Source organism: Phalaenopsis equestris, unplaced genomic scaffold, assembly GCF_001263595.1.
Source record: "Phalaenopsis equestris unplaced genomic scaffold, ASM126359v1 Scaffold000873, whole genome shotgun sequence".
NCBI classification, from domain to species: Eukaryota; Viridiplantae; Streptophyta; class Magnoliopsida; order Asparagales; family Orchidaceae; genus Phalaenopsis; species Phalaenopsis equestris.
Window position 1 is genome coordinate 405,034 of NW_018165313.1, and position 13,299 is coordinate 418,332.

Below are 13,299 nucleotides of genomic sequence, written 5' to 3' on the forward strand. Positions count from 1 at the left end.
TTTTTTTTTCCTCTTGGAGAAGTATATGATATGAATGTATATATTACATATCCTATTTAATCATGGGACTTTTATCTCAATCATTTCAGCGAAGCTCCTTGTAACACTTGTGCTCAAATTTCTTGCTAGGCCAAGCCACTTTGGACCGTCAGATAGAAGATTTGGTAGATAAACCATCCTACTTTTTTAATATATATATTACTTTTTCCAAATATTTTACTACATTATTTGACTCTCTCATCCATTAAAATCATTTTGATTATAGGGCAAACTTGCGAGTCTCAAATTTCTTCTATCTTCTGATGCCAATTTATCTTTCGTTGCATAGGGACTTAATGACATTGTTTTGAATCTCTTAGAAATAGTTTAAAAGCCATATCTTATCAGTATGGCATAAGCCATGCCATCAAACCTTTCATTATGCTTATTCTCTTGTGATCAAGCAAGTATTTTGGAGGGTTTTAGTAATTATTAGGTCTCGACACTTCTGACATTTTCTAATTATTGAGCAGAAAATTCAATCACTCGATGTAAGGGTCTAAATAGATCCATCATATTATATATGCTAAACTAATTTCCACTCTGGCTCACTCTCTGGAAGAATTCAGTGTTCACACTACTTAAGCAGGCTAGCTCCTCATCATCTACTCATTCATCGAACAATTCAACTTTTTTATTTTGATTTAAGATTTCCAACCTTTGTGAGAATACTGCTAAGATTAAAACAGATTATGTAAGAAGATAAATAAGAATAAGAATGAGGCATTAGGCCATAAGGATTAACATTTTTTCTACCAAAATACACACACACCTCTTTATCACGATTTCTCTCACCTTCTAGACCGGGCTTCATCTTAGAGAAAACCCAAAACAAATTATCACATACACCCAACACAGGAATCCCCTTCTTTAAGGACTCTCTGCCTCACCATCGATTCTCATCAAACCTTTTTTACCAGTTACCACCACCCAACACGCAGAAATACAGGCGTGACCGATTTCTACCTTTAATCCCCTATAAACTACAAAGCACCAAAAACAAAAAAGAAACATGATTCTCTACAAGTGGTTACCCACTATGATTCCTGGAGTAGAAGTTTCTGAACCGACGCACCCACGAAGGCTTTATTTCACCGTAGCCGGTGCATTGCTCTGCCCCTTCCTCCTCGCTGCTAAACAGGGTCTGGTCGGAGCAGTCGAGGCCAGCTCCGCACGCCGAGTTATATGATCTACATGCAGAGTGGCACACTCGAAGCCGGTTATCCCCATCCTTGTCGCAACGTTGGATCGATATCTGAAGAAACAAATGCTTAAAACATAATTAGGATTCAAGAATTCAATGTCACAAATATCATTTAATAGATATGGAACACAATATTTACCCAACAAGCTAGCCGCTTGGCAGCAGCAGCACAATAGCCATTGTCAAGGATGCTCAGCAAGGTTTGACCAGCTGGCATCAACCGATTGTAGTTAGGCATGACAACAGCTGTTTCAAGTTGTTGTAATATGCTTGCCTCGCTCGGGGCACAGTGTTGTTCAAATCCATCGTGGGCCAGCACATCGCTGCAAATGGAGAGGCTGGGTAGCAATGTGGAGCTGTTCTGGCAGGTATAACCAGCATAATCGGAGCAACGAAACTCGCATGCACCATTGTCACAAACACCACCATGCAAGCTGCATTGCTCGTCGCATATGGCTGCACATCAAAATAAATAGACAATGTCTAAAAACAAATATTGATGGATTAAGTTGTGGAGAAAATTGCAGAACCATTTGAGGTGGTGGTAGCAAAAATAAAATACCAGTGGAGCAATCGATCCCAGTTCGTCCATTCTCACATGCGCAGATTCCATTTGAATGGCAGGTTCCATGACCACTGCAATTGTTTGGGCAGGATCCTACAAAATAAACAAAGGTTATGAAGTAAAGTAAGCGCTCACATACACCCCAGAACCATGAAGCTGCCCACCAATGTCACAATGATGTAAAAATATAAACTTGAATAGAGCTTATCGGATGGAAGAGAAATGGGGAAAAAAAACATTGCAAGAAACTCACGCATGCTGCAATCATCCCCATAAAAACCGAGAAAGCAAAAACATTTCCCATCGATACAGTCACCATTGAAACTGCAAGAGGATGGACACTGCCCATTAACAGGAACAGGAATATAGCTACAAAGCTCATGATAGGCTGGACAAATCAGTTCACCTACAGCATCAAAAGAGGCTTAAAAAATAAATTAAGTGCAACAAAGCACCACTTTCATACTCCCATCCATAATTGTGGCAGTACCTACCATTGAAACCAGGAAATTGGATGGGACCACCTACTTCAGGACATGCTTTCCACACCCCATCAACTGCAACCTAACCACACACAAATTAAAATTACTGTCACAAATTCAATATTTGTACAAGTTTGGCATCCGAATCCATACAAAAATATTAATTTTATCAAAGGAGCTAGTTGATCGGATGTTGCAAAAATACCTCTAATGTGTTATTGGTGCACTGATGTTGGTAACAACCATTCCCTTGAGTCATTGATCCTCTAACAAATCCAGTTCGTACCAGAGATGAAGCCATACACCTGCAGCCAGTGGCATTTTACATGTGATAAATGCGCATAAACAGATTCAAGCGTGCCCCACATCTCAATCATCTTACCTAGAGTTACTCGCGCGAACCTCGCCTAGCATTCTGTCGGGTGCGCGGGCACTATTCATATCAGTGCAAGATCCATCAGAATATGCTACAAAGTATGTGCAATAGTCGGCCAATGATGATTGCCCACCTGCATTGACAAATAACAAGATGAAAACCATATGGAACATGCAAAACTATATTAAAAACTGCCACATAAACATAAATGCTTAAAATAGGAAAATGAGCTTCAAAGCAAAAAGTATTTATACAACAATACATATACTATATGATATGCAACACCTTTATTGGGCTGTGGAAAATATTGAGCCCATTGTGGCAAATCTCCACTGTAGCTTACAATAGGGCAGTATCCTTCGGCTTCCCTATTATATGTACAACCTGATATTTGTGTCGTATTGCAATGATATGCCGCCTTCCAGAGATTACAAGGCAGGGTTACAAACTCTGTCCCCTGATTTCTGCCCCAACCAAGATGATCTGCCATGCTATAATTAGCTCTATACCAACCACTATCTTCTAATAAAGCCAAAGTCATTTTCGAAACTACTGATCGAGTATCTACTGATCCTGTCATAATCTCATTCATCAATAGCCTTTTCTCCCAATGTGACCCTGAATACAACAAAAACAAACAGTACAATGAAAAATAAATTAATTGAACAAGCTATTACTCCCAAATCATGAAACCAGATGGCAACCATGCAAATACCAGAGGTGCCTTTCCCGCCTCCGTCTTCCAGCTCTAAGCCTGTAAAGTTTTCCGAGAAAGCCTGAAGAAAAAGATTACGAGACAGCAATAAGCGAGCAGGAAACATTAACAATGTTGTATGTACAAGTCATCATAAGAATTCAAATGTAAGAACAATTTTGCTTACTCCATAGTGGTGCCTAGAATGCATAACCACACGAGGAAGAACCACACGGGTCACCATTCGACCAAGCTTCTTGTCCATAACTTGTACAGTAACCTACATAAAAATAAGATGTTTTGAATGCTCGTAGAAACCTTATGCTCAAGTAAGTTGTGTTGCCATGGTTTCAGGCATGAGTGATTTCTTCATGAAATTTATGAGCAAAGATGTTTCCATACACTCAAATAAGTGGAAATGAATCCCTTCTTTAACAAACAATATCATAACAAATCAATAACCAATAAAAGAGGTTTTAAGTGGTTTAATTTTATAACCAACATCATTTGTACATGAGGATTAGATGTTCTTATAATTCTCATGTACAATGCTCTTCTACTCAATATATATGCAGAGTCATCAAAACTTAAAGAGTACAACCACTTCCGAGCCAAAGATTAAAAAAGAGGATAGTGGCGGTTCAACTCAACTCCAAATTGCAGCAAGTTCTTGTAAGAGGACCTCACAAAATTCAATTAAAGCATTAGGAGGAAGAATGTTGAAGAAGAAAACATTGTGCATCCTTGTGCACGAGTAAATTTTTATTAGAATTCTGTGTCAACTTGTTTATTCACAATCTTCAAACAGTCAAATCAATGGATAAAGCTTGGACAAATGGCTACTTGAGCAATCAACTTCTCGTTGATATGAATACGTCACTCTTGATCAATAACAATTAAGCATCACTAAGGTGTAACTCAAGGTAATTGAGTTAGAAAGCAATCATAAGAAGTTGTTAGACTTTGCTAACTGCACGGGCAATTTTGAACAAGAATTTCTTAGTCTGCCAAAACAAACATGTCAACCCCAAGCAAACTTTGAAGAATTCTTTCAAGACGTTGCCCTCTATTATTGAAGAGAAAAAAAAAAAAAAACTACCGCCAAGAAAGGATTTTGAGAAGAACTGATAGGACATTAAGAAGTTGATTAACACCACCAAAAAATTAGAGGAAAAAAATAGGGTTTCCTTAAAAAACAACCATCCAAGTGGCCTGCACAAAATTCTAAAACTATCATCCATGAATATCAAGATAGCGATTGGTAACGTAATGATGCACTCGAATCTATCAAGCAGAGCTTTCAAATCTTCATACAGAGCTATCAACAAATGGAACTTAATTACTCGTTCCCTTGGCCATCTAAAATCTTGTTCCTCTCAAATATTCAAGTTGGCATGAGCCATTCCAACAAGCAACTTCAGAACCAGCTCCTCCGATGAGGAGCTCATGGCTAATATTTCTTTACCACACTCAAATCTCACTAGCCGAAGTTTAGCCATTGTTGCTAACTGCATTGATTGATAATAAACTCATTCAAATATTCATCATTGATCAACTACTCGATAAGACCCTTCAACGAATGACAATCATCATTGTTGTGTCCATAACAACTATGATAGAAATAAATCTTATGTTTATCTCTCATCTTTGTTGATCTCCTCAAGGAATTAGGCCATCTAAAATACTTATTTTGGATGATCACCATGATTACAGAGTTTGAGTGATTGGGGGGTCAAAAAGTTTGAATGGCGAAGCCATACAATTATGATGACCATTCCTTATAAATAAACCTCCCCAAGGGGGGAAAAAAAATCATTCAATCATTGTGCTTCTTATTAGACTTAGGTTGAGAAGCATGACCATTATTTTTCATTAGATTTTGCAGCAGCCTTTGAAAAAGATAGGTTGAAACTAGAAAAAAAAAATTAGCATTGACCGATTTGGTTATCACATGTAGCACCAACGGCTTAGGTTGATTCTGGTTGAAAACAAACATACATAGGCCCTCGTTTAAACCAAGAACGAAAGCTTTTTCTATTGATGAATCGACATCAATAACCTAGTGAGTGGCCAGAATAAAGCTTCACTACATACAACCTCAATGTCTCATTCACTTCTTTGATTAATGTAAAGAAGGATGTGAGAAGTCTTTAGAGGCCTCTAGAAGCTATAAATTAATGCAAATCACTAGATTCTTCAGTAATCGATTGAAGCGATGCTTCATGGAAGGTAGTCAACAAAACAACCTCAGAGCAAATTTTTTTTGGGTGAGAAACAATATACTTTTTCATCATCAAATTTTACAAATCAAGCAAGTCCTTGTAATAAGCTAGGTAGGAACTGTTGAATTTTAAATGAAAATATGCCACTCAATAAGACGCAATGGAGAAAAAGGATTCATGTAGCCGACCCCACTTAGTGGGATAAAGGCTTGTTGTTGTTGTTGTTGTTGGTTCCTTCAAGTTCTACAAAATAACGTTTAAAAAATACGATGAACCATTGACTTTCAACAAAAACAACCTAATGAGAGCCTTCCATCTCAAGCATTTGTTATTCTAATAATAGATTGGTATGGTATCCAAATGGATTTGAAGATGATTGAGTGAAAAAGCAACTTTTCAATAAGACTTTTTTCCTTGAGTGCCAATTTTGTAATGAAAGGTAATGAAATCATTAAAAAAAATTACATGCAGACAATATTGATTTGATCATCATAGCTATAGATCAATTTGATTAATAGAATTGCTATAATTATTTAGAAGTTCATAATAAAAAAACAATAAAAATTGCATCAACTAAAGAAATGAACAATTCATAACACCATTCTTATGGATCTATTTCAAAACAAATTCAAATGCACAAAAACATATGCGAACTGATATCAAACGATTCAAATTTCCGTTAGAAAATAGTGTAAGGGTGATATTCATATGAAATGTCCATACATATTTGATGTAAGTGAATGAAATAAAAATAATGAGTTCACCAAAATAAAAGACAGCGAACATTTTAAATAAAAAAAAAATGAAGCAAGCTACAGCTCTTACCCCCACACTCTTAGTCACTTCAATTATCATTAACAACCAGTGAACAACATTTTAAATCTGTAGAAATTGAAATTAGATATTGTTTATCTTGCCAATCCTTCAACAACCAAGCCCTTAGCCCTTTAATCCCACTACAATTGATAAGTATGGTCACCATCATCATCATTAGCATTATCCAACTATTTAGGGTCAGTGTATCGGCCATAAAACTGGTAATGACTCAAATGAATAGCATAAGAAAATAGAATATTTTCATATATAAAATATTAAGAAAAGGTAAAAATCAAGTGGATCATTTAGAAGGGTAAATGTCACTTTTTTGACAGACAATTATTTGACTACAATCTCCTGGAGCCCTATACAAAAAATAAAAACTAGCCCTAACTACGTGCAAACCGAACACCATATAAAAAAAGTCAAAATCAAATTTAAATGTTATTCACAATCCAAATTTAAAGATTATGCATATAAGAATACTCAATTTAACTAAGTTAAGCTATAAATGAACCAAGTTAGATTTAACATGACCCAAATTTTAAAATCTTATCCAAGCTTATTTATTATTTTCTTATTTAGTTCAAGCAATAATCAAGCACAATTAACTATGAGTATGATACCAAAGATTTAAATAAATAGCCTTATTATTACTAAGCATTTATAGACACGTTACTTTTTATTAAATCTATCAACCATGTTCTTAGCAAGCACATATAAGACGCCAATAAATGCAATCGCATTCCAATTTGGCTCTCAACTTTCTTCTCATTCCATCATGCTTTATCATGATAAAAGAACCAAAAAGTAACTCCCTAAGTCTCATTAATATTTAAAATTATGCCATTTCTTGCCTTCTATTATTGTTCTTCTTCCTTTCTGATTACTTGCTTGAGTAAAACTTCTTCCTTCCAATTATATTGCATAACAATCACAAATAAAATTAAGGAGGAAGCAATTGAAGAGCAGTTACCTTACTGTGCCTTCTTTTTCTTTCATTGCGAAAATGTGCAAAAGCATGAGGGTCAAAACCTAGAACATGCATGACCTGCAATGAATGCATGGAAAAGATATATCAGGAATACTTGGAAAGTAATAAGCTGTTGAAAGTTTAAGGTCCATAAATAAGTATCAACCTCATGTATTAAAGTAGCTGAAAGTAGAGTTTCTGCTTCGGCATTCAAATGACGTGGAGCAACATTCACGTGCCCTGCAAACCACATGAAATTGGAGATTTAGGAAATCATTGTAAGCCATAAAACATGAAATCTAGCATGGCCTGATAAAAACATTTCACCAGCAATTGCACGACCCCATTGGTCACGTTCACATGCAACTGCCCATGCAAGGGTATTTCCAGTAGTTGGCCGAGTAGTAACCAAAAGAACAAGATCTGCATCTGCAATACCATCTGCATAACAAAACAAATAAAGCTAAGACGGACGTTAATGTAACCCATAGAGTTGACAAGAATTGTGTGGAGAGACAAGTTTCTACATTCAATGTACTCATGTGGAAGCTGCACCCCTCCATCCTGACCACATGCAGAATAACCACTCAATCTCAAATTCCCCTTTACAGGTTCAACTGATAGAGCCCGTTTGAACCAATCTGCAGTTTTCTCAAGTGCCTGGTCCGGAGAATAGAAATTAAAAAAAAATAGTTATGAATCAGAAGATTACCACATTGCCACACACAATCATAACAGCAGAGACTTATTGATAACCATGCAAGCATAATAATGGAGAAGCAAGCAAGTAACCTTGCGTAGCCGCTGCTTCTTATCATCTCCAGCTATATCTTCAATGGTACAATTGTACCAACAGTCAACAAAAACTGGTGGATCCCCATGAGGATCACAAGTAGGGTTTCCAGGCACCGAGGCGGCTGGAGGTTCACCAAGCTTAAAGAAAATATTCTAAATCAGAATAATTCTATATTGCAACAAATTGCAAGGTAACAAACCTACAAACTACACTAAGTCCATTGAACTGTATCAACAAACCTTCACAACATCTCCAACACATCTGCAATCTCTATCTGTGGAGTGCCCAACGGCATCATAGTTTAAATATATCCTAATTGGATGCATTGAATCCTTTGGTTGTGAGGACGGAGATGAAACTGAAAGCAACGCCCTTCTTCTGTGGGCTTGGCTTATGGATGAATCAAACTCCTGGTAAACCTGAGGGGTGACAGAGTACTCCTTGCGCCCCGGACGCCGCCTCTGATGGAGTATTTCATCGTGTATGCAAGAATGTGACAGGTAAGATCCTGTTTCATAGCCTTGTGGATGAACAAACTTCCCATCCTCAGATTTCACAATCAGACTCCCGGTAACAGTGGAAAACAATGCCGCGATCTAAACAAACAAAAAGATGCAGAACAGATACTTAGAACATTTTCCAGTCCTAAACCTTAAAAAACACTGCTTTAAAAGCCAGCTTAATCGAATCGGTGTACAAGAGTAGGAATCTGAAAGAATGTTTTTTTATGCGACGATCAAGCTTCCAATATACGTTGGTTATGTCTGATGCAAGCCAGAACAGGATAGATCAACAATAACGCAAAGTTCACTGAAAATATATATGAGACAATGTAAGGGAAAGGAATAAATACATTTCCGAAGAGGGGAAATCCACTCATACAAAACAATGAATGTTCGGCAGCATAAACCAGTAAAAGGACAAATCGGAACTTGTAAAACAAATTAGACACATAAATGAAAACCCTAATCGAGGCCAACTCTAAATTCCTCCCCCTCTACAGCCAAGCAGCCATTTTAAACCCAAAATATACAGCAGCATCATAAAACCCTAGCAAATTCGATGAAACAATTAACCGGCTGAACAGCCCCAAACAACAAAAAATAAATTAAGAAAAAGCCAAATTAGGTAAATAAAGAGAAATTATCAGAGTGGCGAGGGAAAACACCTGTATTGCAACCAACCAAAAAAGAAGTCTTGATGGAATTGCGAACCCACATCCACATCCTCCCCAGGCTTTCACCTCCATCAATAGGGCACACAGCTACTCAACCCGGTGGCTTCCATCAAACCACCAGCTGCAACTTCCACCTCCGATCCAAAGCAATCGACATATTTTTCCTCCTCCCCGGAGTGAAAGAAGTCTGTTTTCGCGGCCGACACAACCAGCCCCCACTTCACCGCTTCAAATTTGGTCCAATTCGACGTAGGAGCTCGGACGAAAGAAATTCAGAGCTCGGAACTTTCCTGCAGCGAATGCAGCGGAAGATGGGTACTGGCGGGTGAGAAAGTTCCGGTCCCCGCAGAGAGAGAGAGAGAGAGAGAGAGAGCGAGATGATCTCAGCAGTGGGTTCTCCACTACTGGAGGCGAGGGTTGGAGGATGAAGAGAGAGAAAATCAGGGGAAGAAAATCAGGATAAAAAATTGATAATGCAATACATTTGGACAAAGTATTTACATAAATTACAAATATGCCAATATTTGAGAGGGTTGCTGGCGTGTTGCCATTGCGCTACCTGGCAGTTGGCATATGGATTAGGTTGGCTGCTTTACCAACCTGCATCTATTATAATCATAAGAAATTATTGAAAATAATTCAAATAAATTTTATATTTTTCATCAAACTCTATTGAAATAAATTTATTTAAATAGAATATGCATGTTGTTTACAACAACAAAAAAATCAATTGAATAACAAATGATGGGGACGAGAGAAATGAAAAATAATATTAGATATGTGTTAGGTGTTAAATTATTTATTGCAGAGTAAGTGAGAGAAAAAATAATCCTTGTTGGTCCTTTCCATTTCTTTTATAAATCTTGTATGTCAACTAATACAATTTATGTATGAGAAAGAAATCTAATACAATACATGGAGATTATGCAATGAAGATTAAGTTATGCATAATAATTCAATATATATATATATATATATATATATATTGAATTATTATGCATAACTTAATCTTCATTGCATAATCTCCATGTATTGTCATTGATTTTTTCGGATACTTTCTTACATGAATTGATCTTGAACTAATTCAACTCTAATTAAAATTGTCTAGAATTTGTTCGGGACAATTTTATCATTATTTTGCTTTTCAAGTTGCTGTCACAAATCTATTTAACTGGTACAGTTTAGATAGAAATCCTTTTTTTTAATTAGATTTGTGAAAATATGATAGTTATTGAATCTTGAATTGTCTAGAGACTCACCTCATGGGAATAGCTAGAAAAGGAGAAAAGAGAGAATAGAAGATAAGAAAAAATCGAGAAAAGGTGATATATGGCTTGTGTACTTTTCTGATGTTTTGGGGAAACAACATGTTGATTAGTGCATGGATTTTTTCTAGCTTAGTCTTTATTATCTCAAGGGTTAGAAGATAGCCTAAAATTTTATTTGTGATGCTTCTAATGTGCACTTGGGAGGATTGGGCTTCATGTTAATTTTCTTAAAGTTCAAAGGTGTCTTTCAAAATTTGTATGTGTTATTCGCGTGTTTTATTTTTTATTAAGATGTCATTCACATATACTTCAATATTTTTCTGACAAAAATTACAACCATCATGTGCTTCTAAGTAGTGCAAACGTTTCTTAATCCGAGCAATGCCCTCTCTCTCTAGTGATGAATATGGTATTTTCAGTGACGGTCAGATATATCTTGATCTGATGGAAGCTAGAGAAAGCATCGACAATGCCAATCACGAAATGTTCATGATCAAACATTGTGTTCACGAGTGTGTCGATTTGCGGCAGGGAGTAGCTGCCCTTCAAGCAAACAGTGTTTAGATTGGTGAAGTCAATGCACAATCTTCACTTGTCAATTGATTTTGCACCATGACGACGTCTGTCATCCATGTCGAGTACTAGAACTCTCGGATGTAGCTGACCTCTAACAGCTTTTATACCTTCTTCTGTATTTGCTCAGCTAGAGTGACGGTCGATGTCCTCATCATCTATTTTATTGGTCGGGTTATTGGTTGGGCTATTGGTTTGATGTTCAGGCAGTGGCCTCGAACGTAGATTGATATTCGAGGCTTCTTGGTGGTGGACTAGGTAAAGACATCATTGTGGCTTCGAAAGGTGTCGAACAACGTGTCCTTATAATCTGCATCAAAAACTCCAAATAGTATACAAAATTTACCAGTGTTGTCTTTGGTCACAGAGATTTGATGAGTGGCTTTGATGGTCTTGAAACCCCCTTATCGCAGTTTATCGAGCTCAAGGGGCTCCATTTTGGCACTACTGATTGCTTGGAGATAGCAGGTGCAAGTCTGTTCAAGATTACCCCGGACGATGATCAATTTTTTGTTGTCCATGCACTTTAGAAACGAATGGTAGGTGAAGGTGACCGCCTTGAAAGAAATGAGCAAAGGATAGATGAAGATCATGTTGTAGGTAAGCGCTGAGTCAACCACTATGGAGTCCTCCAACTACTGGCTTTTCTCCTTATGTAATTGGTAAAACAACGGTTCCCCATGCCTCTTTTCATTTGCTAGAAAAATCATAGAGTGGCCTAGTCATAGTTGCTAGTCATTTTGTCCCGAGCCCATCTTTTCAAGCATCGATTTAAAAAGAACATTCACGGCGCTACCAGTGTCGGTGAGAATACAACTTATATTTTAGTTGGCTAACATTACGATTACAATGAGAACTTATTGTAGGGATTACCCTTAAGGGACAAGTAATCATCGATGAAGGCTGTTAGGAGATGTGAGTTTCATTTGGGCATGAAGGCAGTTACTTATAGATCTTCCGACCAAAGCCTTTTTAGGTTGGTTTGGCGGAATGAATCTCCTCCTCCAAAGATAGAAAGAATTACATCAGCGATTAGATTTTGTGAGCTCATTCTTGTTGTTTGTTTTTTCCTCAACTAATGTCTTCCCCTGCCGCCTGGTCATTTCCCCAGGTACTACAAACTCCTTCATTTTTTCTTACCTTGATCAGATATTTGATCAAGCCTCGGAGGTGTCGGTACTCCTCTATGTCATCAACGCGGTCATGGTAGATGGCACAATACTTCTTTGGATCTCAAAGGTAAGCTCCAGCTTTCATTAAGGGCACTTTCTTGAAATAATTCTTATTTTGGATGACATCAACTATCTTGGCCATTGAGACCCTGAACAGAGTCAGTATCTCATGGTTAGGTGGTGGTCATTACGCATATTGTGTCGAGCGCTGGTCAAAATACTAAGTTTGATTCCCTCGGTGGTGTATTCTATCAGCAGTCCTATGATCCTGAGGCTGTCGGACATCTTGTAAGTGAGGGCAGGTGAAAGGATTGGATTATGTCTTGTCCTCCACCCTTTTCCTTAGGTGACCCTCTTTGGTAGGTTATAGGTGATATATACTGCTCTGGAGGAGGTGGGTGGAGTTATACTTCTTAGTTGATATGTGGTTGATGACCATTTCCAACAACTCAATTAGAGTCTTCAGTCACTGTAGGCTTAGCAAATACATGTTTCAGATCCCGCAATTGAAAGGGTCCTTCATTCAGCCACTGAGCTAGGGCGGCATAGGCTAATACATGTTCAAGATCCTGCACTTCCAACATCATCATATTGAAGTGGGTGATAAATGAGCGCAGGCTCTCGCTCCGCCCCCGACGAATTTGTAGGAGAGTCTATGAGCTCTTCTGAGGTTTCTGGACGCTAGCAAATTGTATTTAAGATCTCACTTGAAATCAACCAATGATGTGATTACTCTCGAAAGTAATTTGTTGAACCATTTGTGGGCTGATTATCTTAGTACGGTAAAGAAAAGATGACATATTAGCATGTTGATGATCCTCAGTAGGCACACAATCAAATCAAATGAGGTTATATGATTGGTTTGTCCCTTCTAAAACTTTAGTGTTAGGATCTTGAATCGCTTTAGGGGTTTGGCTTCAAATTTTTTCCATAAGAATGTGC

The 13,299-nt window shown here is 37.5% G+C and overlaps 1 protein-coding gene across 1 annotated transcript; it reads right to left on the bottom strand.

Annotated features, from left to right (window-relative positions):
* Positions 1 to 947: 947 nt before the first annotated feature.
* Positions 948 to 9,783, bottom strand: LOC110031986 (leishmanolysin homolog). The gene is made up of 17 exons (XM_020735466.1): positions 9,336 to 9,783; positions 8,407 to 8,763; positions 8,164 to 8,304; positions 7,899 to 8,031; positions 7,699 to 7,812; positions 7,538 to 7,611; positions 7,375 to 7,449; positions 3,548 to 3,640; positions 3,382 to 3,442; positions 2,952 to 3,284; positions 2,673 to 2,799; positions 2,496 to 2,595; positions 2,303 to 2,372; positions 2,062 to 2,214; positions 1,806 to 1,901; positions 1,383 to 1,699; positions 948 to 1,294 (listed from the first exon to the last, which is right to left on the bottom strand). The coding sequence occupies exons 1-17, from the start codon at positions 9,414 to 9,416 to the stop codon at positions 1,070 to 1,072; spliced, it is 2,550 nt and encodes an 849-aa protein (XP_020591125.1). The 5' UTR covers positions 9,417 to 9,783; the 3' UTR covers positions 948 to 1,069.
* Between the last annotated feature and the right edge of the window lie 3,516 nt (positions 9,784 to 13,299).